This window comes from Tamandua tetradactyla, chromosome 15 (assembly GCF_023851605.1).
Source record: "Tamandua tetradactyla isolate mTamTet1 chromosome 15, mTamTet1.pri, whole genome shotgun sequence".
Classification (NCBI taxonomy): Eukaryota; Metazoa; Chordata; class Mammalia; order Pilosa; family Myrmecophagidae; genus Tamandua; species Tamandua tetradactyla.
Genome location: NC_135341.1, coordinates 69,008,901 through 69,033,712, shown reverse-complemented (window position 1 = coordinate 69,033,712; position 24,812 = coordinate 69,008,901). Strand labels below are relative to the sequence as shown.

The following is a 24,812-nucleotide window of genomic DNA, read 5'->3' as shown; positions in this document are numbered from 1 at the left end:
GGGCACGTGTGATTCCTGGGACCCGGCTAGGTTTTCTACCTGGCGGTGGCAGTCTTCGGGAAAGCTTCGCCATTTGGGCGAGGACAGGGACAACAGGCTAGGGGATTTGTGTTAAAGCTGTTTTTGCAGGGCAACCTTACTGGTTTTCCTTACATTGTATTTTGCAATTCAATAAAAATTGCCAACTTTTCTAAAAACGCTTTATCCACACCATTCATTGTCCATATAAAGATGTTATTAGTAGTAGTAGTATAAATTATGCTTTCGTTTAGGACGGTTTGGGTGAGGCCAATGACAATTTGAGGAGGACGATGCTGAAGCCCCCCCACCCCCCCTTTCTGGCACCTAGGAGACAGAGGTGGAGAAACCTGACACTTGGCACCCTCCGGGGCCAATACCCGGAATGACAGGCCAAGGCACTGGGGAGGGGGCCACTCAACTAACTCAGTGCTACCTTACTCCTGTCGCCAGTACTCGCAATGGCAGGTGCGCCGGAAGGGGTCACCTCCCCCTGGGTCGCCTGGCTACCTTTGCTCCCTTGGACACCAGTGGGGGGGCCGCCCCCCTCGTAAGTTCGAGGCGGGGACCCGGTACCTCCCCGACCTGTCTCCTCCCCTTCCCCAACACCACACCCACGGGACTCCCGGCTCCCCGGGAGAGGGACAGAGAGTGAACAAAGGGGTCTTTGTTCACTGGCTCCTGGGGGGGTGGGATTCGTGTTTGCTCGCGTTTCCCGGAGCCCGGGGGAGCCCGGAAATCTCAGCGCTTGCCAGCCTCGCTGAACTCGGGCCGCGGTCCTCTCTGAACCCTCTGCCTGAGGTCAGGGCGCGGCGCCCCCGGGGCCACCGCAGGCTCTTTCCCCGCGGGCGGGGTGGGGGGCGAGGCACCGCGCGGCGGCGCTTGGCGGGCACTGCCGCCCGCTGAGGGACGGCGGGGAGGTTTCGGCCGTTGGCGGAGGTGGAGGAGGCGGGAGAGGGAGCCTGCGCGGGGCTGAGCGTGGAGGAGCGGAAAGGGCTCGGAGAGCGCTCCCCGGGCTGCTTCTGCCACGGCAGCTGCGGCTGGAACTCGCTCGCTCTCCTTTCCCTGGGTCGGCCCCATCGGCAGCCCAGTCTCCCCTCCCCTGCCGTCAGCACGCTCCCATTCTCCCTTCTTGGCACTTTCCTCTCCAACCATCTTTCCGGACAAACTTTGATGGAGAATTTCACCTCATGCTGGAAAAATGCCGGTTATGAAAGGATTACTGGCGCCCCAGAACACCTTCCTCGACACCATCGCCACCCGTTTTGATGGAACACGTAAGTCCAGCACTTAAACGAGTTGTATGGCTTTTTTTTTTTTTTAGAATGGCATTCTCATATAAATTACTTTTGCTCCCACCTTCCTTTTTTGCCCCACCAGAGTGAACTTGCTTCTGTTCGTGCCAAGGTGTCCTTTATACGGAGAATTTTTTCTTTCTTTTTTTTTTTTCTTTCCTGCCATGGTACGATTTGGATTGGTGTAGTTCTCTTTCTCGATTTCTTGGCAATGCCTGTATTAGCATATTGCCACCCTATCATTCTAGAGTTTTAAGGCTCCCCTAGACTATAGGTTCCATTTGCGGAGAGTTTGGAGTGTTCTTCCAGCGTAGCCCTCATCTCCCGGGAGCTTCATTCCGTGAGGTCTCTCGGATAGTCATGATTTCCCATCTAAGATAAATAGAAAGGCAGACCAGAAACCGAAATGCCAAGTATGAAATTTCTGTAGAATTCTGTTGGGAAAGGAGATGTGCACTGTCAATGCTGATCACAAGTGAAAGTTTCTACTTTTTTGCGGGAAAATATTATCAGAAATTTAGCTCTTTTTGCATAGTTAAAAAGCAAAACAAAACATGTTGTGGGATGCTTGGAGACTGTTCGAAATTGTCAGCAAGACATCAACTTTCAGGACCACGGTCAGATCCCTGCTCTTTGCCAGGCTTTTTCAGCTCTCTGAGCCTGTTGGTCCTCCCAGCAGCGTTTAGCACCATAATTAAGAGTCTGTGCTCCCACCCCTAAGAGATGCTTTCCGTTAGTTTCTCTGTGAATATCCACACTGTCCTGCTAGTTTGTTACTTCTTTCCAGGCTGTCTTTCCCTTTTCTGCCTATTAAACAAGACTCTTGGAAATTCACTTATCTTAAAGGCTTTCTCAGGTTCAGGCAGCAATGTTTTTAACTGTGAGTTCATACTTCTTGGAGCTGATATGGAAGAGGATGTCTCATTCTATTTCCCTTCCAGTAGTTGAGCTACACACTCTTATGGTAAGAAGCAAGTCCTGGAGTTCTATGCTCAAGGGGTAGGTGGAAAAGTTTACCTGAGAAAGAAATAAAGTATTTGCTTTGACTTTGTTCAATTTTTATTTTTGATGGCCAATCTAATCTGGTAGTTCTTGTGGATATTTGGTCACTTCTTCTAGTGTTTTTATGCTTAATTGCTGCCACTGTCTCCCCTTTGTGTCAGACTGTGTGAGTGAAGTACAAAGTGTCTTTAGATAATAATAAGAAAAAAATATTGCAAGGAAACCTCAAGTCCCTGCCACTGCCACTATGACTGCTGTCTTTAGCTATGCATGATTGTGGGTACTATTTGTTACCAGAGGAACTGATCAATTTCATGTGCATGTTAGTTCTTGAAGTCATACATTTACAACCCAAAGACTAAACATTGATCCTAAATGCCTTTACTGAAATTGAGGAACTGAGAAATAAGAATTGCTTAGTTCATTGTCATATAAAGTTGAATGGAGTGCAATGTGTGGTGAATCACCCCAGCTTAGCCTGGAATTACTGCAGGGATACATTTAGATATCAATTGCTAAGAAGAAGGGCTTTAAATTATCATTGTGGGAATACCTTGGTTTTTTTCTGTCTCTCACCATAACATAAGTAGGAGGACATGGAGTGAGAGAGATGTATACTAGTGGATATTCTTTTATCTGTATTAGCTACATGTAAATGATAATAAAATTGAAAGTTAGGAATTCTGAAACCTTATTTGGGAATGCCATTATCACACACCAGCATTTAGAATAATAAAGAAACTAAAACACTGTTGGAAACCATGCTTGGTCTATGCTCCACAAGGTCTGGGGGATTCCTAGAGGGACCCAGCTTTTATGCTATCTGAAAAACAGTGACACAAATTTGAAAGTGGTGATTAACATGAAAGTTTACATTGTCAAAGATTTTGCTTACCACATTTAATGAATCCCTTCCCCCACCAAAAAAAATACCCACTCAGTCAAAGAGAGTTATAGTTTTTCATTTGCGTTTCTTTGAATTCAGTAATTTGAACTAAAAAAAATACCCTAAGCAAAAATTTAGTCACAAATTTTACTTTATCTAGAATCATGGACACATTATTTTCCCAGCTAAATATTTATTTATTATGCCATTTTTTTCTGTGTCGATGCAAATTTAAATATGCATGTGTCGATGCAAATTTGAAACTCTTTTCTGATAATCATCTTTCTTTTGATTTTTTTAAGTAATTATCTGTTTTCCTTTGCAAGATAAACTATTTGCAAGTTTAAATTTGCAAAGCCCTCCCCTCAATACCCCATAAAACTACACTAGAAAGTAAATTGTTATTATATTTAGCATAAAGTGTGTTGACTTGTTACATTTTCTGCCTTATTTATTATGTATATTTTGTAGTCATGCCAATTTCTTATTTTCCTTAATTTTGACAGTTTTGATGAAAAAATAAAATAGAGCAAACAATATCCCTGGCAAACTACCTTGCTCACATAACCAACATGCAACATGTATTATTAGCTTTATTGACTTGAAATTGGAATCAAATTTAATAAAACGACTTAAACCATCATCTAAACTTTTTCCCCAGGGGAAAAAAAAATACGTGTATAACACTATAAAAACCTGTAACATAATCTTACTAGTTTATTAGTTGATTTATTATCACAGGGCAACATAAAAGAAGTTAATAATATGTTTTATCACCTAGGGACACTTCATTATTTTGCATAATAGAACATTTGTTTTCCATCCAGTATTTAAGAAGTGAGCTATTTGTCAGTGTTGAAAATACAATTGTGTACCATTAGTTGAAAATATTTTTTCTGATATGCAATATAACTTTAGACATTGATGAATAATATATCATTATATAAAACCACCACAGAAAATATTTACATTTGAAATATGTTCTTTTGGTTTGTGCTTAATTGATGTGTAGTTAGACTTAGGAAAACTAAGAGCCTTGAAAAGATTGAATATGTATACTCCATTTAGGGGGAAAAGTTAACTCTAATGAATTTTTTGTATCGTTATGTGTAGCCAAACATCAAACTTGGAATCCTGTAAAATATATACATATACATATATATCTCAATATGTTGACCTGCATATAGTTCACTCCTACACAGTTCTTTTTTCATGTTTTATGTATTTTAAAAAATCATTTCTGAGTAGACTTTTCATTTAAGTACCGCAATTTAATCTGGCCAAAGGGAAAATATAATAAGAAAATACAGACTTGAAAATATATTTGAGTTCAAATATTTTTCATGAGGTATCAGTTGAGAAAAACACTTTTTTAGGAAATAAAACTTTTGGAAGTAGTGTCCATGTTCCAGCCATATCAGAATCTGGCCAGAATAGTTCTTCCAGCTTTAAGTTTTAAGAAACTTTACAAGCTAATGAACTCTATCAAGGAGATTCCCGTTCAGATTATTCAGAGTATCTGTGGTTTAGAAACGCATTCATATTTGCATATTATTTGCACATATTTTCATCTTCCTATATAGACGGTTCAAAATGGTCCTAGGGAATTGTTAAAATAAAAATGTTTCTTCCAAAAAAATTTTTTTTCTTTTTCAGAGGCAGTTCTTAATGTTTTCTCTTCTTGTCTTTATGCTTTCATCAAGGTACACATATCTCTTAACATTAGAAGCAAATAGAGAAGGGTAATGTACTCAGTACTCAAATAAGGGAAAGAGTAAAGTGGAACAATGAAGATCTTTCAAAGTCTTTTTTGGGTTGTAGTTTGGAGAATGTCATCAAAGGCATTCATCCAGTAAAAAAAATGAGCTCCATTTGGTATGTGCATGTATATAAGAGGCTGTTAAGTAAATACATTCAAAGAAATATCTATCACTCCGTAGATATATCCCCACAAATGGAAATTTATAAAGATTATTTTTTTACATGCCAGTAAGTCTCTCTTTTTCTTCTTTATGTTTAGGAAGTTAGCTGCTGTGCTAGTTTTCTACTTCTGTATAACAAATGATCACAAACTTGGCTGTTTGTTTTCTCACATTTTCTCTAGGTCATATGTCCAGACACAGGTTAGCTGGGTCCTCTGCTCGGGACCTCACAAGGATACAAACAAGATCACAGCAACCAGGGCTGTGAACTCATGAGCTTGGGGTCTTCCAATCTCATGTAGCTGTTGGCAAGGTCCTGTTCTTTGCGGTTTTATGATTGAGGCTCCTAGCTGTCAGCCAGGGCCTTCTCTTAACCACTAGAGGCTACCCTTGGGTTCTTACCACATTGCCTCCTCCATAGGTCCTCTTACTTTATGACAGCTTATTTCTTCAAGGTTGCAAGAAGGTGTTTCTCTAAGTCAGGCCCACTCAGAAAAGTTCCCTTTTGATTAACTCAAAGTCAACTGATTATGGACCTTAATGACGTACAGAATCCTTTCACTTCTGTTATATCCTACAGATTTACAAGTTCCACCCATAGTCACTGGGGAGTGGGGGTGCGGGGGTTATACATGGTGTATACACCAGGAGGTGTGAATCTTGGGAACCATCTTAGAATTCTGTATACCACACTTATCTCCTCATAAATGTTAAAGGGCAGCTATGACACAAAGCCTAATGCTCTCACATCTGTTCTTCTATAAAGCAGAATATGTATGCAGGATACTCTGTTGAGTTTACATCAGAAAACTTTGGTAACCTGCGAGGGAGGGTCTTCCTTCACATTTGGTGATGGCATATAAGTGAATCTTGCTTTCAGCTCCCCTTGTACTGTTAAACTAGTCTTAGACATTTTTGATCAGCTGTGCTGTTAGAGTCTTCATTCCCTAATGTAGAAATAATGTGGGAGACAGGAATATTTTCAGAATGTTAATCCAAGTCTCTTTCAAATAAGGAAGGTTACATGGGGTCAGATAGTCTATTTTCAGGTAACTCAGCCTACACTGGGTGGGGAACCAGTCCAAGAATCTGACCTCCACAGAGATTTATACCTATGGCAGGTCTTTGCACTCTAAGGTAACTGGGTGGTTTGCACTTGTTAACCTTCTTAATCAGGTCCAATTCTGGTCTGTATCTATGAACTGTTTCGAAACAAAGCATTTTCCATCTCATTTTCATGCCCCAAGCCACATTTAGAATTTAAGAAATTGCACTCTGCACTCTTCCATTGAGGTTGGCTCTGTTAAAATAAATATTTTTCCTTATTTAAACATTATTCCAGATTTACTGAAAAACAGAGAGAGAATGAATTAATTATTTATTTATTCTCATTCTCTTTACTTTGTAGATGAATTCTTTGCCCTCCAAAGAGCTTATCACAGGAATTCTCATGCCTTCCCTGCAATGAACAGCTTGATTTGCAGTAATTAGATGTATACCTTTATCAGAAATGCATTTCTTATGATGGGGGAGATACATGAATAACAATAAAAGTTTCAATTTATAGTCTTTAAAAAAGTAATATCAAATAATTTAGTTTTAATATCATTATATAGAGGAAAATTGATATCTAATGTGTTAAGATTGGAAGTTATGCCTATAGTATATTCTTGCTAAGCTTTGTCATGTGACATCACTTTTGGACCAAAGGCCATGGCATGAGACTTCTGGCCAATAAGCCTTGAAAAACAACAAAAACAACAACAAAAACTTTGCGGAAGCACAATGACGGTCCTGAATTATCAGTTCTGGGGTATCCTAGACCCAGTGTGTGTGTGGGAAGGGCACAGTCACTCTGAAGAAATCTGCACTTCATTCATTTGATCATTCTTTCAAAAAATCTTTCATGAAAACTGACTATCTACAAAGCCACTGTGCTAGTAACTCTAGGATGAATTAGGCTTGTTCGTCCCTCAAAAGGAGCAATAAAACATGTGCACAAATTCCTATAACCCAGGTTGGAAAGGGACAAGAGTAATTACAGAGGTCTAAAAAGTTTGGTGCACATTTGGATAAAATCAGAATAATTTTTGTTGGGGAGTGACTTTTTTTTTATAATAAATGACTTTAGGGTTGGAGATCAGCTCATACATCAGAAGGGCAAATACAATATTCTATTTGGTTTGCCTATTTGTGTAGCATTTGTCATTGAGGCTAAAAAGGGGGGATGGGTGTTTAGGGCCAATAACAAGCATTTAAGAGTATGTAAAAGGGGCAAGGTGGAGTCAAGAGGGAAATGGAAGGTAGGTTAGGTCAGACACGGAAGGTTTAAAGCCAGAGTGAGTGTTCTGACACAAGAAGCCATTGGAGTTGATAGAGCCAGGTCTCTCAGTAGGAGTGTAAAGTCATCTGTGCTTGGCTTAAAAAGTCTCAGCCCTCCATGTCCTACAACCATAAACTTAAAGCAGAAGAAATACCAGTCTGAAAACCTAAGATGTTTCTTCTTCTTGCCATTACTTCTAATAATGTTTTTATTGTTGGACATGGGTTTCATAGAATTGATTCTTCTTCATTTTCTTATAAGTTTGTTTTGCCCACAGAGCCAACTTTCTCTTAGGGGAGGGAAAGATTGATTTCTCACCATATAGCTGAGTATTCTTTGCCTCCAGGGCTGTTCGCCCTGGTGTTCTACTATAACATTATGCCTGTGGTGAAGAAAAAGAATTGAGGGTGTGCTAGAATTCAGTTCCAGTGAAGTTGATTGGAGAATTGCCAACAGAAAAAGGTACAGGACTGCAGTTGCTGCAGGGATAGTAGGTTCACTCTGGCAGTGGATATATGCTGATATAGTCTAAATGCTAGTTTTTGCACCCGTTTTGGTTCAGCAGATCCTACAAACAGAAATGATGATACTTCAGCTTTACCTATGACACAGTTCATATTTAGCAACCGGAGCAATTGAAGAGCTTTCTCAATAATTTATACAGTCAAATGTAGTCTTTGGTTTATAGATTATCTGGAAGAAGTGTTTGCTTCCCTTTATGGTTATTAATGTGGCTATCTATCTCCCTTAAACACTTTGAAATTCACATGTTCCCAAATGAACTAATAATCTTTTCTGGCCTATGAAAACTATTTGTCTTCTTGTGTTTTCTGGCCCCATTATTGGCATCACCACCCACCTAATTCTCCAGGCTGGAAATTCTACTCGGTCTTCACTGCCCACACATCTAATTGATTATGAAGTCTCTGAGATTTTACTTTAGAAAAGTCCTAATTTGGTTCCTTATCTCCTTCTTTGCTGCTTCTGCTTTCATTTGGATGCTCTGCTTATCTCCATAATTGCAACTTTAGCCTAACTGGACCCCTGTGTCATAGGTCCCTTCTCCCAGTCCCTCCACATTGAATGCACATTATCCCCAAAGTGATAGCCCTTAAAAGCAATATGACCATTTACTCATGTAATCCTCTTGATTAAAGTCATCCGTTGGCTGCCTGTAACTTCTTGGATAATATCCAAAGTCCTTTGCCTTATCTGATCCCAAGATGATTATGCAGAAGTCTTTCCAACCACTATCTGACTTTTGGTAGACATACTCACCGTCAAATTGCTCACTCTAAATCTGCTGCTCATTCAAGCCTCTGGGCCTCTTGCATTTCACTTGAGGATGAAGATCCTTGAAGTTCTTTGAGACCTATCATGCAGGTTATCTTCTCTTGGAACTCGCTCTGCGAGGCTCCGTAGAGGCGCCTTTCCTCTATGCTCTCTTTCCACATGCTCTCACATGACCTTGCCTGTCTCTCTCATCAGCTCATAATGTTCTGCTGCAATTAGTACTTATATTGCAATGCTGGACTATGATCTTCTTGATGCCTTAACTGTGCCTTGTTCCTTTTGTATCCCCAGGGTCATGCTTGGAACGAGGACTTTGCTCAATAAATGTTTACTTGAATAAATTCGTTTCAAGTTCCTTGAAGGCCAGAGATGCATATTAATCATTTTTATTTCCCTTCAGTGGAGCCTGATCTTCCTTTTATTCAGTATATGTGATTACAGTGAGTTTTGAAATGTAATTCTAGGCTAGCTTCTAGCCCCTTTCTTTCACATGGTTCAAGTATTAATTTCTTTTATTAAACTCTAATGATAGTAGTGACTACCACCTTGGGTATGTCTAATTCATGCTGTGTACTGTACTGGTGCTTTATTTGTTCTTTTCCACTACCCAGTGACCCAGCAAGGTAGAAGGCAGGCCCCTCCCTTTTCATTACGGATGATGGAACTCAGGCTCAGAAGTTTTCTGCTATCTCATCACAGACAGTGAGTTCTCAACTATAGCCAATGATATTTCTACTGTATCATACTGCCACTAATATGTGTTCATATAGCAAGGATAAAAACACTGGAATATTCTGTGGCATCATTTCTTTTCTCAGATGTTGAAAATGATTTCTTCCTTAAAATTTTTAGCCATTTCTGGTTTATACATTTATTTCTTTATACTTCTAAGTACTTGGCATATAAAGAATGTCTTTAAATGAGTTTTTAAGACCCTACTATCTGGAGCTGCTGAATACATTCACAGTGCAAAGTAGTTTTGCTCATCAAAGAAAATCTACTGTCTAATTTTTTTTAAAGGAAGATTCTATTTTCTTTGAGATGTTGATGCTTGGAATTTGCTGACTCTAGAACTTCTTCGTGATTTTTTATTGTCAGGCTAATCTCTCTATAGAAGATATTCTAATTCATATAACTATTGTAGGGACATCATTTTGGATTTTTACCTTTTCGGTGGCCTGCAAAGGAAATTCTGCTACCTATTTTGATAAAGTCTACCTTAATTAAATTGAATTAATTAATTTGTCAATTAATTTACTTATGGAGCTGTTGGGGCTCCCAAAACGTGTAAAAGTCTGCTTTAATTAGAAGAAATATATTCTCCAGTGTCAGGTACTGTTGACAACTTTTAGCCAAAATCATTTACCTTTTGTCCACAATAAACTTGCAGGAAACATTTGGGACACTTAGCTGTCCAACTCTTGAACACTCAGGTTTTCTTTTATTTGATTACATATTCCTTATTATACTTGTCAATCCAAATGCATTACTTATTCTAGTTATTGCACAAGAGGGAATTGAGAGCAGGACCCTTATCAGTCTTCCCATATTTTATCTGAATTTCTGGAAAGAAGAATCCACGAAGAAATTCAGATGTAATCACATGTCAAATACAGAGTTTGACAATAAGTGGACTGACCTTAATTGTGGTGTTGTGCCTCTCTCTTCATGGAGAGAATAAAGTCAAAGAAAAAAGTGGGCATACTTTTTCCCTTGCTACTTAACAGATAAATGCTTCTGCTGTGATCCCATGAAGGACAGCCAAGAATGAGATGTGTTGGGACAGGCTTTTGTGTTCTTATTTTCTTCAATATAACACAGCTTTGATTGAGCTACCATGGAGGTTTGAAACTGTACGTACCCTACAGAAACATGTCCTTAAATCCAATCCATTCCTGTGAGTGTGAACCATTGTAAGTAAACCCTTTTAATGAGGTTGCTTCAGTTATGGTGTGTGTGGCCCAACCCAATCAGGATGGGTCTTTGTCCATTATTGCAGTCTATTATAAGCAGAATGAATTCAGGCACGAAAGAGAGGAAGCCATGGGAGCAAGAAGCTGACACGGAACCCAGAAGAGAAGGATGAGGCCAGGAGATGTCTCCATGTGCCTTACCACGTGACAGAAGAACCAAGAATCACCAGCCCACAATGGGAAGAAAGCATGGCCTTGATTTAGACATTTTCTTGGCCTCAAAACCATGAGCGAATAAATTCCCACTGTTTAACCCGACCCATTTTAGGGTATTTGCTTAACAGCCTAGGAAACTAAAACAGCTACATTTCAGTCATCTGAATATAATAAGCCTTCCCCTCTCTTCCAACAAATGTGTGGTTTCAGGTTTTAGTGTATAAAATTAATAAACATCCCTTTGGTGCTTGTCTATCTGTGCAGTGCTCTGTATCATGTAGTATATTCTTGGTACTAACAAACAAAAAGTATAAAAAGTGCAATGTGGAAGATAGTAATTCTGGCTAATATTTGGATAGCATTTCAGTATATTCATTTCTTTTATTCCATCATTTGGATTGTTTTCAAATAGATGAAAAGCGGCTTCTTCTTACAATTTTTAATGTACATGTATTTTACTATAAGTGAGGTTGAGCATTATTTAATATATTTGAGTGCTATTTGGATTTACTTTTGGGGGCATTTTTTGTTCATCATTATTGCCACTTATTAATTCAGTTGCTGGTGTTTGTCTTTTAACTTCTTCAAGCTCTTTATATAATAAAAATGAACAATTTGTTGGTGCTATGAATTTGTATATGTGTTCCTCAGTTTTGATTGGTCTTCTTTTACACAGAAGAATTAGTCAATTTTTTATGACTTCTGGGTCTCCTGTCATACTTGAAGAGGCATTTCCTATTCTGAAACCATTTAAAAAGATATATCCTATATGTTCGTCTACCATAGTTTCATTTTGTATATTTAATTGTTTTCTCCTTTGTTAATAAGTTTTGTAATTTGCTCTACTGAGTGTGAAGTAGAAAATTTATGTTTTCCAGATTCCTATCCAATTTTCCTAACATTATTCCATGTTAGGAAATGGAATCTGTTCCATGCTGATTTCAGCTGTGTAGTTTATAATACTCCATGTTCCTATTTGTACTGTTTCTATTTCTTGATTTTTTTTAGCCTATTATATTCATACATCTTTTTCTTTATATGATAGTCCATATTTGTCATTATAGTAGCTTTATGATATGCTTGAAAAGCCTTGGTCTGACCTCTCATTCCACTATTTATTTTCAGGATATTCTTGACTTATCTTACTTATTTGGTAGTCTATATGAACTTAAGAATCATCTCATCTAGTTTTTAAAACTCCAGATCATTTTTTAGGTGGAATCTTCTCTAGGAAAAAAATGATGTTTACTGATGTTGAAAATTCATATCCAAAAACTTGCTGTATTTCTATCATTTTAATTTTCTTTTGGGTTTCTCAATAAAGCTCTTACATACTTTTTGTTTAATTTATTCCTTGTAATTCCATTTTTGTAATTGCATTGCCTTTTCTTTCACCATTTTTGTCTTATCTCAATCATGTTTGTATTTATGAAGGCTGTTGATTCCTATATACTGTTATTCTTTTAACCAGCTAGCTTACTGGATTTCTGTTATCCTGAAATTGATTTTTCAGGGTTTTCAGTTAGGAAATAATATTATCCTCAAAAACAATTCTTTCTCATTTTAAATTTTTACAACTGTTTTGGTTTGGTAAAGCTAACTGAAATGCAATATACCAGAAATGGGTTGACTTTTACAATGCAGATTTTATTAACTTACAAATTTACAGGTCTAAGGCCATGAAAATGTCCCGATTCAAGCATCAACAGGACAATACCTTCTCTGGAGACTGGTTACCCCAAGCTTGAGCTCCTCTGTCAGATAGTAAGGGACATGGGGACGTCTGCTGGCCCTTCTCTCCTGGATTTCATTGCTTCAGCTACTGCTGTCTTTGTCTGTGGTTTTTTCTCTGAACTTGTTGTGTTGTTTCTCTCAATTTCATCTCTTAGCTTCTATATGTGTGTTTCCCCCTTATAAAGGACTCCAGTAAGTAGACTAAGACCCACCGTTGTGGGCAGGGAGAAATTTGGATTATGGCCCATCTGATTCTTCTTGGCCTCATGTTAACTAGTAGGATGTATAAAGTCCTTATTATAAATGAGTTCACATCCATGGGACCAGGCACCAGGGTTAGGACTTGAGTGTTTGTTGGGAACATATTCAATCCATAAGACCAATGTAAAAAAAAATAGGGCTATAAGAGGGTGCAGGGGTGCTTCAGTATAAGATTCTCACCTGCCATACAGGAAACCAGGGTTCGATTCCCAGCCTGTGCACGTCCTCTGACCTCCCCCAAATATTCAACAAATGGTGCTATGATAATGCAATAGTCACATGGAAAAGAAAGAATTAAATGTGACCCCCACCATACAGCATACAAAAAAATAATAAAACTATACAGAAAAATTAATTATTCCTAACTTCGATATTTTAACGTCTACTTAGTAAGTATTTTTTCTTTCAGGTTGCTGTATTAAGAGATTTTGTTAAGTATTCCTATTTTAGTAAATAAAAAAATTTGTCATCTATCAAAGTGATACTATTTTTCCACATTGAATCAATTAATAAAATAAATTCAATTAACAGATTCCATAACATTAACTGTTCCTGCATCCATAAATGCTACTTGATCAGAGCATCCTTTTTTTCAAATGTTGCTGAGTTTTACTTTTAATATTTTATTTAGTATTTTTATAGTGGTATATGTAAGTGATATGACTCTTTTTTTCTCTTATAGTGTTTGTGTATTATTGTGTTTTTTGTGGGAACCACACATCCATGTTTGTGCCCATTATAGTTGCTCTCATCTGGTTTAGTATTTGTCCCAAATTTTTCATTTTTAATAAAATATTATTTTTAATAGTTGCACCAAAAATGAGCCAAGATGGGTTTGGAATCTTCCAGTTGGTTCTTATAACTTTGACTATGTTCTTGTCTAATATATATGAGATGCCTATGCAATGGAATATAACATTGTTATATTAATGTGTGTTTAAGTTGAAAAGATGCCCAGAAATGCTGTATATCTCTTTTCAAAACCCCTTCCAATTATAAAATATCTAATAGTATGCATGTTTATCCTTTCCTAGATCAATATCACCTTGTACACCAAACAGTAATGCCATAGATTGCGAAATACACAAAGCTACCAGACCACAAGTTGGTGGAATCAATAGCAAACATGGGTGTATATGAAATGTATATAGAGGATAATTGGATTTTTGCTGATTTTGAAAAATTTTGCAATAAACCCTTTGACTTCAATGACTTCAAGACAATATAAAAGGATTTAATGAAGTAACAAATTCCCATTTGTTAAGAAAATGCAAATGATGCATTTGAAACCGAAAGAAAATGTTGACATATCCAATATTGAGGCAATATTACTGACCATGTTAAAATGAGGAGATTCCAATCTATTGGATAAGTATCAGCATGTAGTTACAAAATTAGTAGCTGGTTTTAGGAGACTGTATCTAAAAAAAGATGAGTCATTTTGTGGAGGGCAAATATTTTTGCAACTTTTTTATTGTAAAAATATTTTTGGGTGGGGACACGGTGGCTCAGCAGAGTTTTTGCCTGGCATGCTGGAGACCCAGGTTCGATTGCCGATGTCTGCCCGTGTAAAAAAATATATATATATATATATTTTGAGGGCAATTTCTTTGAATAAAGGCAAAATGAGCACACCTTTAAAGTCTTTGGCTTAAGATCTATGCTTTCTAATATACAAAAATAGAATTGAAGATATCCTTAATTTAACAAAATTTGTTATGTGCCTATAAAACATGCCAGTACCTACGAAGGGCATTTTTCAATAGAAATTTTTATGATCTACACTGAAGAGTACATTGAAAATGCCAATAATTTAAATTCATTATCAATACAATTTGAGGAAGATTATAGGCAATTTATGAAAAATTAAAACTAATAACACTATATTGAAGAAAAAAATCACATCTTTCAGAATAATCTCAGCAACTTGATATAAAAAATAGACATGACTAAGAAAATCACTTAAAATATGTGAAAATATAAAGGAAATGTTATTATGTGTAGGTTATTTTATATTTTCTGATATTAGAAAGATACATGTATTATTGTTTTGTGGAAACAGTTTTATTTATCAAAACACTTTTGGAAAAGAGAAATTTTATAGATTCATAATAAAATCATCCAAAAATAAAAAATGTTTTAATAGATTATTTTATTTCATTATTTAATACCTTCTTTCTCAAAGGAGACCCAAAGTCACCCTATGCTATGCTCATGTCATTAAAAAGTTTTTTTATCATCCTGTGATATAAGGTAATTTGGCTCAGATCACTGAGTACAATGTTCCTTAAATTAGACTTTTTATAATATTTGCTTTTGATGTTATCTTCTGGGATATGTTGATGGATTTGAAAAAAGAATTTGTCCCACAATTTAATTTATTAATCTAAATATTGAAATACATATTCAACAGTTTCTAAAACCATTTTTTAATACTTTTTAATATTGATATGCCAGGAGTCTTAAAATGGAAGTGACATGGGTCACTTCACATTAGTCATATTGTTCTTAGATATTTTTGTTAACATCACCTTAGAGGCCAGGAGGAAAAGGCCATAGAGAATAAGTATTTTGTCTGGGGTTCCAAAGCTAGAGCCTCACAGGGCTGAGCTTGTAACTAGAGTAAGATCATTTAATTGCATTTTGCTCTTTCTTCAAATTTACTCTGCTTTTTACCTTACTTTACAGTAAGCAACCACGAACCAGTGCTATACTTGGTGCTTTTACCTACTTTATTTTACTTAATCTCATCAACACTGCAAATGAAATGTTTTATTTCCACTTTAAAGCTGGGAAAATTGAAGTGCCAAAAGGTTGAATAAATTTTGAAGTCACACAATTTGTAAGAAATGAAGCTGTATACATGGTCTTGACTATAGCAAGTATGTTTTATAAAAAGGCAAAACGTCAAATTGAAAATTTAAGGTATTAAATTGATGAGATTAAGGTCTTGATGGTCATGCTTTTTCATCATTATGAGAGACTTTCAGACCGTTATTATGCTTTTTAGGAAAACCCCATTAGTAAAACTCAATCCAGAAAGTTGCAAAGTGTCAGTGTTTTATGGGCAGTATTTAGTGGATTACCTAGGAACCTTTCTCTCTTAGAATAAGTTCCACAAGTGGCTCTTCTTATTTGAAGGGGTCATGACCCTTTAGTGTTGGAGATCCCTTGAGAGCTACGCCATTAAGTTCAGAAATTTGAGACTATTGTAACATATCCTTAGTTATCTATGAAATAATGTCACCATATCTTGAATTTTAAAATGCTCTGTGTGATCAGTAGTCTCCTAGGTGTGAGGTGGGGAAGGATGGAAGGTGGGGGGCAGAAAGACACTTTTCAGGGTGATAGATAGGGCTGCCATCTTAACTGTGGTGTAATTTCCTGGGTGTGGAAATGGTATATGTCAGACTTACAAATTGTATACTCTAAATACATGTGTTTTATTGTATGTGAAGTGTATTTTAAGAACGCAATTAAAAATGTTTTCTGGGTTGCTAGAGAAAGATAGAATTATGGCTACAACATTAGGAATGACACAATCTCTGCATTCTGTCTTCTCTGTTTTTCAACCTCTTTCTCTTCTTTTAGTTGTTCTGATTCAAATTAATAAGTGTACGAGATTTTTAAAAAATAGTATAATTAATACTATTATTAAAAGATAATAGTATTATCTTTTAATAATATTAAAAGATATTGATATTGAAATTAGTAACCCAAAATTAGCATTTTAGCAGTAAAATAGGATTAAAGTTAATATTAGTTTTTGATGTTTTTTTCCCCAATAGTGCAGACTTGCTTGGTGTATTATTTAGCTACTGATTATTACAGCTCACATTTTTGTGCGTTGGCTTGGGAGGGCCACCTGATCCAGGCTAAGCTAGTTTATGCATATGACGATTGTTTGCAGGCTGGGGTAACTTGGCTGGGGCAATTCTGATGCACTGATCTCTCCTGATACACTGGTCTGGACATGATCTCATGGTGATGGAGGAGGTGCAACGAAGCCAGCCAAATCACCCAAATGGTTTTCAAGACTTTCCTTCTATCATGTTTGCCAACATCCTATTGATTAAACTAAGTCACATGACCAAGCCTGGGTATGCGAATCATTCTCTGCCCACAGTGAGTGGACCCAACAGTTATATGTCAATCACATCGGAACAAATAACAAAATTGATCACTCTTGTCTCATAATGTAATCTTTGAAGGTGAGGGTGGGGGAGGAATGAATATTTATGTTTCAAAAGTTACCAATCAGTTCCTAAAAATAGATTAAACATGTTTATTTTTCTTTGTGAAGCGACAATTTTGGTATCTTAAAATTGCTTGCTTATTTCTTTTTTTTTTTTTTTTTTTTTAGAAAGGGAGGAAGGGAAGGAAAGACAGAAGGAAGGAAGGGAGGAAGAAAGGGAAACATCTTTAAACATTTTCTTGTTTTATTATATTTTGTTTGTTTGTTTGTTTTTTACATGGGCTGGGGCCGGGAATCGAACCGAGGTCCTCCGGCATAGCAGGCAAGCACTCTTGCCCGCTGAGCCACCGCGGCCCGCCCCAGCTTATTTCTTAATATGCTGTTAAAATTTTAAATGATACCATAGAATAGAAAATCTGTAATGCTGTTTTTCCATTAATGTTGTGTGTTTCATTAGAATTTGAGCACATGCATTAGAATGTGTCATACCTCTGAATATCATTTGTCTTTTGTCATAGCATGAGTTATGGGATGAGAGCTGAAAATTCATAACCTAAAGATTTGGGAGGATATGTAACACCTACTTGTGAAATCTATAAAAATATTACAAAAAGAGAGATTCAATATTTTGAAATAATGGGAAGCTCCACATGCATAAAAACACAAAGTTTTGCATAATACTTTGCATGATCAGCCTACTTTATTTACTTTTTTTTGTATGCTGTATGGCGGGGGTCACATTTCATTCTTTTTCCATGTGAGTATCCTGTTATTGCAGCCCCATTTCTTGAATTTTTGTTTGTTTGTTTGGGGAATGCATGGGCCAGGAGTCGAACCCAGGTCTCTGGCTTGGCAGGCAGGAATTCTACCACTGACCTACCCTTGCACCCTGATCAGCCTGCTTTTACAAGGATATGAGCTAACAGTGTATGGCACTCACTTCTATCCTGGTGACTAGTGTCTGCCTTGCCCCTATCATAGCTCCTGATACATAGTTAAAACTTTAAATATGTGTTCAATGAACGAACTTGACTGCCTTAAAGCAGTTTTAGATTTAGGTCCTCCATAATTTTCCCCATTGCATTTCTTTAACAAAGTCATCAATGCAAGCTGTTAGACATGAGGTGACAAGACCACTAATGGTTAGTATACTAGGGCTGAAATTCTATTTATAGCAACTCAGCTGTGGTGCTGGAATGTCAGCTGTAAATGACCTTTTCCATTTACTAGATATTGTGATATGTTTGTATAATGCTTCCCAGTTTCCTCTGTGTGTGTTTGTATGTGTCTTTTTCATTTTTTCTTCATAACACAATGAGGTAGGTATGACAGAAAATTTTATCCATGCTCTAGAGATGACAAAACTGAGCCTTAGTTGATTTTAGTGACTGAGTATATGGCTGACACAGCCAGTTGTTTTGTCACAGGGCTATGTTTTAAAATGATATCTTCTTGCTTCTAGAAAGGGTCACATGGGGGCATTAAAACATTTGCATAAAAGAAAACTCATAGGCAGTGAAGCATTGCTGCTTCTACTGCAGTAGAAATATCATAACTTATCCAAATGTTTTTTTAATGGATTAAACAATCTGGAAGATTTTCTACTGTTTAAATGTGAATCTTTTTTGTTTGTTTTGGATTTTTAAATAATTATTACAGAAATTATAGGTTTACAAAAAAGTCAAACAAAAAATGCACAGTTCCCACATACCACCTGTATTATTAACACTTTGCATCAGTGTGCTGCATTTGTTACAATCGATAAAAATATTTTATTATAATTGTACTATTAAGTATAATTCATGGCTTACATTAGGAGTCACTGGTTATGTTGTATAGGCCTACGTTTATTAATTTTCATTCTAATAACATCTATATAACTTAAAGTTTCTTCTTTTAACCACATTTAAATATATAATACAGTGCTATTAATTGCATTCACAATGTTGTGCTACCATCAGCACCATCCATTACCAGAGCTTTTCCATCACCCCAGAGAAGCTCTGTACAATTTAAACATTATCTCCCCATTTAAATGGGAGTTCTTTTATAAAACAAAGATCCCTCCAACAACAAGGAAAATTATCCACCGACTTTTTTTTAAATCCCAGACCTAGGAACATGATTTTTCTTTCCTTTGGAAAAAGATATTTCTGCATTTTTTGCTTTTGAGGGGTCTTCATAAGTCAAATATTCTCTTATTAAATTGGTAAAAAACAATAACGGCAATCTTCTTGGCATACAAGTGTTCTTGAATATTTTTACTCTTATTGGTCAGAAAGCAATTCCATTACATTAAAATAAATGGTGGAGTTGCATGCAGTTTTAAGAAAAAAAGAATTGTAGAGTCACATGCAGTTTTAAGAAATAATACAGTGAAATCTCATATATCCTTCACCCAGTGTGGTGGATTGAATTACATACCCCAATGTAGACATGTCTTGATCTTGATTCTCATTCCTGTGGGTGTGATCTCATTGTAAATAAGATCTCTTGAAGTTGTTATTTTTACTTAAAGTGTATCCCAGCTGAATGAAGTTGGGTATAATCTGGATTACTGAAGTCTTTATAAGCAGAAGAAATTCAAACATAGAGAAGAAGCTATGGGAAGGAACCAGAAGCTGGAAGTCACTGGGAACTGGAAAGAAAGGAGAAGACATTGCCATATGATGGGAAACAGAGATTAAAAACTAGGGAACCCCAGGATGGCCAGTCAGCTAGAACATAACTGACCTTAGGAAAGAAACAGGTCTTCTAGCCAGCACCTTGGTTTGGACTTTCGGCCTCTGAAACCACAAGTCAATAAATTCCCATTGTTTAAATCAACCCATTGGGTGGTATTTGTGACAGCAACTCTGACAAAACTAAGATATCTGGTTTCCCCCAATGGTAACATTTTGTTTAGCTTATAGAACAATATTTCAACCAGGAAATCAACATTGATAGAATCCATTCACCTTGCTCGGATTTCACCAGTTTTACTTGTACACATTTGTGTGGGTGTGTTGAGTTCTGTGCAGTTTTATCACATATGTAGATTATTGCAACAACCACTGTGGTCAAGATACAGAACATGTTCACCATAAGGATCCCTTTTGATAGGCTTTTATAGCCACAGTAACCTCCCTCACTCCGTCAACCCTGGCAACCACTAATCTCTTTGTCATCTCAATAATTTTGCCATTTCAAGAGCATTACATAAATGCAATCATACAGTAGGTACCTTTTGAGATTATCTTTATTGACTCAGAATAATACTCTTGAGATCTATCCAAGTCAATGTGTGTATCAATAGTTCATTACTTTTTTTTTCTGAGTAGTATTTCATCCATTCTTTTTTATTTTTTGACTGTTTTTTATTGTATAATATAACATACATACAAAGCAAAGAAAGAAAAAAGCAATAGTTTTCAAAGCACTCTTCAAAAAGTAGTTACAGGACAGGTTCCAGAGTTTGTCATGGGCTACCATACCATCCTCTCAGATTTTTCCTTCTAGCTGCTCCAGAACATTGGAGGATGAAAGGAATACATATTTTTTTTATCATCAAAGTCAACTTTTTTTTCTTTTTTTTGATAAAAATAACTTATATACAAATAAGAAATAAATTCCAAAGTACATCACAAAAGTTAGTTGTAGAACAGATTTCAGAGTTTGGTACAGGGTTACAATTCCATAATTTTAAGGTTTTACTTCTAGCTGCTCTAAGATACTGGAGAATAAAAGAAATATCAATATAATGATTCAGCAATCATACTCATTTGTTTAACCCTATCTTCTCTGTATAACTGCACTATCACCTTTCATCTATTCTTTTCTTTTTTTTTTTTGAGCTTGTTTTCTCATCTGCAAATTGTATGGACTATTCTGTTAGGGCTTGCAGTTGCAAAGGTCTAAGATGGTTTATTTGATCAAATGCTTTGAACAAATGCTGCATTACCCACAAAGGGTGAGCAGATCTGGGTGAATATGTGCAGCTATAATTCTTGGAAAGAAGGCATACACTGACTCAGGGTGTTTAAACTTATACCCAGTCACATAACCATCATTTTCAAATGCAAGAAATGAAGAGTAACAGCTATCACTGAAGTGTCTTAAAGGAAGTACTTCATTAACACGTTTCCTTGGAAAAATTTGTGAAGTGCTGTATTCTCATCTCTCAAATTAAAAAAAAAAAACACATTTAAAACATAATTATGAATTCAAAGGCTTATCCATTAAAGGAATTATTTCAGGGCTGGCTTTTAAACTATCCTTCAGCACCCATACATATACTGCCTCGCACTTCTTTGTCCTCCTCAATACTTCCCCCCCAGTGAGAGCAATTTTGACACTATTTTACACCTTGAACTTTCCATCAGCTTTCCTTTGAAGTATGGGCTGTATGGCTGAAAAGAAAACCTGAGAATGGCAGATTTTCATTAGATAATTGCAACAGTTACACTGAATGTGCACGCCCTAACTCCACTGTCTGTTCAAACCCATTTAACGGAGACAGTTCTTTTCTTCCACTTGGATGAAATCTAGGTCCATGACCATTTTGGTCATTATTAGGTGATGAAAAGATCCTTCATTTACTATACTTTTCAAAAGAAACTAAGTTCAGTTAATTAAGATCCAGTCCATGTAAATAGCCACAATGCCCATCTTCCTTTGAAATGACACCTTTGTTCCTCCCCCAGAGGTGGTCCAACTTGGCTGGACAGTTGGAAAGTTTCCTATCTAGGGCTTCTACAACTCTCCCTTATTTGTATAAAAGGCTGCCTCGGTCTTCTCCGAGGTTGATGTTGCAGAAGGGAGGAAAGATAAGGAGCAGAAAAATCCTTTGTTAGCTAATATTATTGTAAGTAATCATTGGTATTTTGAAACAAAGCTCATGTTTGTTTGCTATACATGTTGTTCTAGCCAAACTGGTAGAAGTTATTTTCTTAGGTCACTGTTCTGTTTTGACTAGTTGGTGCCTGTGCCATCTGATTGTTAGTTGTTGGAATATGACACCTGCTTTGGGGTCTTGATAAAGTAATTCTCTTCTTGGGTTCTTAAGCTCTCCCTTTACACACACACACACATACACACACACAGAGGATCACATGGAATTTATCACCTTTTGTTCCCTTGACTTAAGTGATCGCATTCGTTTTTATCATATGACTCTTCTTCCTCAAAACATTCAGGAGTATACCTCCAGCTTCTTCCATGGGGACACTTCACCCATACAAGGCTCTCTCTTGCGCAGGATCTTAGCTCCACGCTGTCTCTCTTGTTGTTTTGGCTTATATGGGGACACCTTCATGCTCTTTGCAGGTTCAACATGAAATCTTCCCAGCCAGTAATAGTCTCTTCTTGGTTAGGTTTGTTTTCCCAAATTTCCAGAGGATACTCTTTGAGTGTGTTAATGCAGCCCCATTTTGGGGCCTCACTTGAAAACCAAGACTCTTCTGCCCCTTCCTTTTGGAAACTTCTACCTGAATCTCCCATCCTCAGCCTTTACAACCGAGTATGCAAGACTGTTTTTTGTTACCTCATTTGCAAATCTTGTGTGTAGTCTCTCACCTCCCTTTGAAATGTGGGGACATTAGTACCTATTTTAATACATCAACACAAATGGGGATTGAAATGGATCCAGTTTATTATCCTGCTATATGACAAAGATAACTGGCACATAATTGACCCTTAATAAATGTGATAAATGAATGACTCAAAATAATGTGGATCATGAGGAGCCTATCAAGGATCAATAATTATTCTCCCAATGATTGAGAGATTGTGTATACCTATTTTTTGTTTTGTACCAAGTTAATCAACTTTATTAACAATGAAAATCACATAGATACTTTGTTACAAAAATATATATGTTATTTCACTTATTTTTGATACAAACTCTACCAGTTTGGGAAGGGATTTTATGTATCTCCACTTGAGAGCCATAAAGAAGACCCATATCCATGTGTTCTTTGCATTCTATATTCTTTTCTTGTACACTTTATATTGATATTTTACTCCATCAGATTTTTGCGACATTTAGAGAAATGGCATCCTCTCCATTTTAGAGGTATGAAAATTGAAGGTAATTGGCATTCTTGTGCTAGGTTAAGTTTGTTTGCTGTAATTTTAACTATTCTGTTTCTCTATTTCCCTCTTCTAACAGTTCCCTGGACTCTATCCCCAACACACAAACTCGGTCTGTCTTGGTACCTGTCTCTGTCTCTCTCTCTCGCTCCCACTCTCTCTCTTTCTCAAACACAAACACACATATAAACATAAACTATCTAGATAAGTTCTTATATAAGACTTTAGATAAATTTTACTTCAACCAAATGTTAATTGCTCCTAAAGCGTGGTATATTATATAATGTAATAGTGCCTTATACTGAAAGAATTGAGACCACTTACCATTCAGAGAGTTTGATGGGGAAGAGATTTGGGGGTCATTATGAAACTGATCATGTTTCCTTCTGGCTCAGGTTTAAGGATGCTCAAAGTTGAAGGTTCAGCCTTCCTTTAGCAAGTGTACCAGTTCTTGTGTCGTATACTTTAGGTAAAGTAGTGTCTTTGGCAACATAGTCTTTTTCTTCTTCTTGCTTATTCTAATTTCCTCCCTCAGTTACAATAACTACATAATTATAAAATTACAATTATAATATTTAAAAAATTATTATTTATAAACCATATGTACTTTTGTGATCCATATAGATTTATTCTTTGAAACAATTCATGATACAAGTAAAAATAATTTTAAAAATATCAGTTTTGCGATTTTCTGAGAAATGGCCTTACTAGCTTAGAGTTTTTTTTAGGTTAAATTAGGTCTCTTGTATGATACAGCACACATCTTTGCTCCTATTCATTCACCTCTGTGTTTATTTCTCAGTGACTGAAGGGTTGAAAACTAAGATGCCAGAAAAAATGAATATTCCTTGCTTGGAATGTATTTCTCAAGTTTTTGTTTGCTGAGTTGATGCAAATGCTAGTATACCTTTTCCTTAATCTTTCTTCGGTTTTCAAGTAGGTATTTACTAGCTTGAATTTATAAACAAATGAGTCCTTTGGGAGTAAGATGACTGAACCACAGCTCTTACCTCTGATTACTAGATTTATTTAAATGGCTTTATGTATACTTTTTTTTCCAGTGGTGAAGGGTCTGGGAATCGAACCTGGATCTCCTGCATGGCAGGCAAGAATTCTACCACTGAGCTACCCTTGCATCACCCTTAAATGACTTTAGATATACTTTTAAATTCATTTTTGTGACATTTTTTGAAGGGATCAAGGGAACGTGCTGATTTCCATTGCTGAACTGACAGATAAAATGAGAAATAAGACCATTAACTCAGAGTGAGACATGGCTCTGAATTGCTGATATAATGTAAGAAGCTAAGACTGGTTTGAAAACTAGAACAGTAACTCACGTCATTTTGCTAGGTTGCTGTTGGTTAGCTGGTTAGGTTGATGTTGGTTAGCTGGTTAGATTTTGTCTGTTCATGCATATGTCAAGGATCTTTGCTCTGAATGTGTCTAAGAACTTAACAGTGTTTGCAGTCAGTGTGACAATGGGTAATCTCATCTGAGCATAGTAATTCCCTTTCTCAATCATGTAGGAGGTGACAGGAAAAACTTCTGCTATTTGTAGTTAGTTCCTATCTGCAAATAGATTTTCTGGGTAAAGATTCCTTATTTTCCTCTGGTAACCACCGTGCCACCTCCCCCTCACCTCACCACATCCAACATCTCTGTGAACTACTACTCCCTACTTA

At 36.7% G+C, this 24,812-nt stretch overlaps 1 protein-coding gene across 1 annotated transcript in view; it reads left to right on the top strand.

Moving 5' to 3' along the window:
* Positions 1-448: 448 nt before the first annotated feature.
* KCNH8 (potassium voltage-gated channel subfamily H member 8) overlaps positions 449-24,812 on the top strand; it is a 396,752-nt gene continuing 372,388 nt past the window's right edge. Inside the window, exon 1 of the mRNA XM_077130036.1 lies at positions 449-1,295. Within this exon, the coding sequence (XP_076986151.1) occupies positions 1,220-1,295 (76 nt within the window). The 5' untranslated portion in view covers positions 449-1,219. The remainder of the gene's footprint in view (positions 1,296-24,812) is intronic.